This window comes from Mastomys coucha, chromosome X (genome assembly GCF_008632895.1).
Source record: "Mastomys coucha isolate ucsf_1 chromosome X, UCSF_Mcou_1, whole genome shotgun sequence".
Classification (NCBI taxonomy): Eukaryota; Metazoa; Chordata; class Mammalia; order Rodentia; family Muridae; genus Mastomys; species Mastomys coucha.
This window is the reverse complement of record NC_045030.1, coordinates 52,007,086-52,010,573: the sequence shown is the minus strand read 5'-3', so window position 1 is coordinate 52,010,573 and position 3,488 is coordinate 52,007,086. Positions and strand designations below refer to the sequence as shown.

The window sequence follows — 3,488 nt, the reverse complement described above, 5'->3', positions numbered from 1 at the left end:
CCATCTTAACCATTTACAATTTCTTTCTTAATTTATTTTGTGGGATTTTGAGACTACTCTGTGGACTAGGTTGGCCTAGAACCCAGAATCCCTTCCTTGGCCTCCCAAGTTCTAGGCTTCCAGGGTGTGTGCCAACTTTAACTGTTTTAAATGGACAGGTCAGTGGCATGTAGTGCACTCACGTTGTTGTGTAATTGTTGCCTCTTGCACTTCTTCATCAGCCCACACTGCCCGGATTTCTTCAGCATACTCTTTCAGTGTAAGCCCTGGCTTTTATTTTGCAGATCAAAGGATCATGGACAGGGAAGAACCGTGTGCAGAATCCCTACAGCCATGGCAACATTGTGAAGAACTGCTGTGAAGTGCTTTGTGGCCCCTTGCCACCCAGGTACTCAAGTCACGCCCTGAACTCTTAAGCTGAACTATGCAAATCTCTCCCCGTGCCTGCTCTGCTGCATTCTTCTGCACGGAACTTCTTGATATCAAATAGGTCTTCCTGAGAGTTGTCACATGGCACCATATCTACATGAGCTGTAAAAACCGTGGGCCAGTTAATGTGACATCCAGTTTGTGGAAGAGTAAATGGAAGACAGATGTGTGCCTGGGGTCAGGATAGATTGCCGAAGGCATGTTTGTGCTTTCTGATGTACAGACCAAGGTTCAGTGGGAACTGAGCTGATAGAAGAGTGAATGTCCAGTTCTTGATTCATTCTTCTGTTTCTGTCAGTGTCCTGGATCGAAGGGGTATTTTGCCGCTGGAGGAAAGCGGAAGTCGACCTCCAAGTACTCAAGAGACCAGCAGTAGCCTCTTGCCACAGAGCCCAGTAAGTGCCACAGACTCATGCTGTGTAGGTGATAGGGACCGTGTAGGCTCACTCGACAACTTCATAATAGAACTGTGATCTCTCCAGCTTCCCCGTCTCTCATTGTGCCCTGATACTGCCTTCAGATCAGTGTACCCTTGACACAGATTAAGATTCACTTGCTTCCTAGACACATATTGATCAGTTTATTTGGTGCCAACTCCTTTCATAGGTGCTAAGGATACACCAGTGAGCAAGTCGAATGATGTCCTGCCTGGAGAGCATTGAGTGTCTGCTGGAGATGAGGGATAATAAGCAGAGCATTGCTGTGTGTGTGATGAGTGCTTTCATTAGGGAAACAGAAGATGTTATAGAGGCCAAGCTGTGGACGGAGGACCATGTCAGATCTAGTTAGTGATGTGGTTACGTTGGTAGACTATACATGTGTTGTAAGCATTCTCCCAGGCACCTTGGTCAAGATACATTTCATAAAATATGTTCCTAAAATATGCTCCTTCTAAGATCTTTATTGAGATACAATGCGCATACCACATGATGTCTATTTAAAATATACAGTTCCTTAGTATATGCTTGAATGATCATCACTATTAAATAAAAAAATTCCTTATCTTCTGCATTAAGAAACCTTCTGTACCCCATAAGAAACCATATATATATGGATATGGGTATCCATATCTATATCTATATCTATATCTATATCTATATCTATATATCTATATCTATCTCTATCTCTATCTATCTATCTATCTATCTATCTATCTATCTATCTATCTATCTATCTATCTATCTATCTATATCCTTAACAGTATGGTCTAGGGATGGAACCAAGGGCCTCATTCATGCTAAGCAAGCACTCTACCAGTGAGCTCCCAGGCCCAGGCATAATACTTTTAATGCTGCTCTGTATTCTATGTGTCAGTACTTCATTCCTTTATATGGCAGACTCATATCCTAGCACATGGATACACCATATTGTCTCTATCCATTCACTGTTTCCACATTTTGTGTTTTTACTTCTAAAATGTTATTACTGTGGTGTGTGCTTATGTGGTATGTGTGTGTGCCGCAGCACATGTGTGGAGCTCAAGTGACAACTTTCAAAGAGTCAGTTCTCTCTTCTCAAGGTGGGTTACAGAAATCAAACATAAGCCATCATGTTTACTTGGCCAATGACTTTTTCACCTTTTTGGATATTATAAGCAATGCTACTTGTGAGCATCTCCATGCATGGACATAGGCTTTCATTTTTCTTGGCTGTATTCCAAGGAGTGAAATTGCTGAGAGAGGTGGTAACTCTCTATTATAGAAATTAAACATTAACATCTTTTGGGATGCTGCTGAGTTGCTTTCTAAAGTGGTTAGATCATTTTTCATTCCCACTAGCAGTCTGATAGTTTATCGGATCATTTCTATTTTAGCTTCTGTAGATGTGAAGCGTCTTCTCATTGTGGCTTTGATTTGCATTTCCCTGATGACTAATGATGCATACATCTTTCCATATGAATATTAGTCATTTGTATATCTTCCCAAGGGAAATATTTATTCAAATCATTTGTTTGCTCTCTCTCTCTCTCTTTCTCTCTCTGTAGGTAGGTAGGTGTGGGGGGTCAGAGAATAACTTTTAGTGTTCCTTAAGTGCTTTCCAGCTTCTTTGTTTTTGTTGGTGTGTGTGTGTGTGTGTGTGTGTGTGTGTGTGTGTGTGTGTGTGTGTGTGTGTGTGTTTAGTGAGCTTCTCTGACTGGTCTGGAGCTCACCAAATAGAGTGAGCTGGAGTAAGCTGGCTGTGTATCAAACCCCAATGATCCTGCCGTGTTAGCTTCCCCAGAGCTGGGGTTACAAAAGCATGCCACCACTCTTGGCTTGCCCCAACCCTGGGTTCTAAGGATTAAACTCAGGCCCTTATGTTTACCCAGTAAGCACATTACCCACTGAGTCATCTCTGTAGCCTGTACACGTTGTCTTAATGTGTATCAATTGCTCTTTGAATGCTTGTGTTTTGGCACCATGTCTAAGAAACTGTTACCTAATCCAAGGTTGTGAAAATGTATTCCTCTCTTTCTCGAAGAGTTTCATAGTTTCAGCTTTTACATTTATATTTTTGATCTGTTTTGGTTGAGTTTTATACATGGTAAGAAGTAGAGAACATACATTTATTTAGTTATCTTTGTGGATATCAGGTTATTTTTCTATCATTTGTTGAAAAGTCTGTGCCATTATTTTGACATTCTTGTTGAAAATCAATTGACAAATGTGTGTTTATTTCTGGACTCTCATTTACAGTCTTTTGATCTATACGTCTGTTCTTATGCCTATAGTACACTGTGTCTGTTGCTTTAGCACTGAACAATTTTGAAAACAGGAAGTACTATTTCTTCAGCTTTACTCTTCTTTTTCATGTTTGTCTTGGGCTATTCTTGGCTCCTTGAAATCCTGAATGGACATTAGGATTATCATAAAGCTTTTTAGTTTCTGTGAAGAAGCCAGCTGGAATTTTGATAGAGATTACATTGATTAATGTAATTAATCAGTTGATGAATTTGAAGAGATTTGCTGCCATGATGTGCTTTCTGAGCTGTTAACATGGCAGTCTTTTGCTAAAGATGGAGCTCAGTGCTAGGGTACTTGCAACACATGCACACCCATATGCACACCTACACACCCATA

At 40.7% G+C, this 3,488-nt stretch overlaps 1 protein-coding gene across 1 annotated transcript in view; it reads left to right on the top strand.

Moving 5' to 3' along the window:
- Positions 1-3,488, top strand: part of Zdhhc9 (zinc finger DHHC-type palmitoyltransferase 9) — a 35,374-nt gene that overhangs the window by 28,291 nt on the left and 3,595 nt on the right. Inside the window, exons 7-8 of the mRNA XM_031372763.1 lie at positions 285-388; positions 728-824. Of these exons, the coding sequence (XP_031228623.1) occupies positions 285-388; positions 728-824 (201 nt within the window). The remainder of the gene's footprint in view (positions 1-284; positions 389-727; positions 825-3,488) is intronic.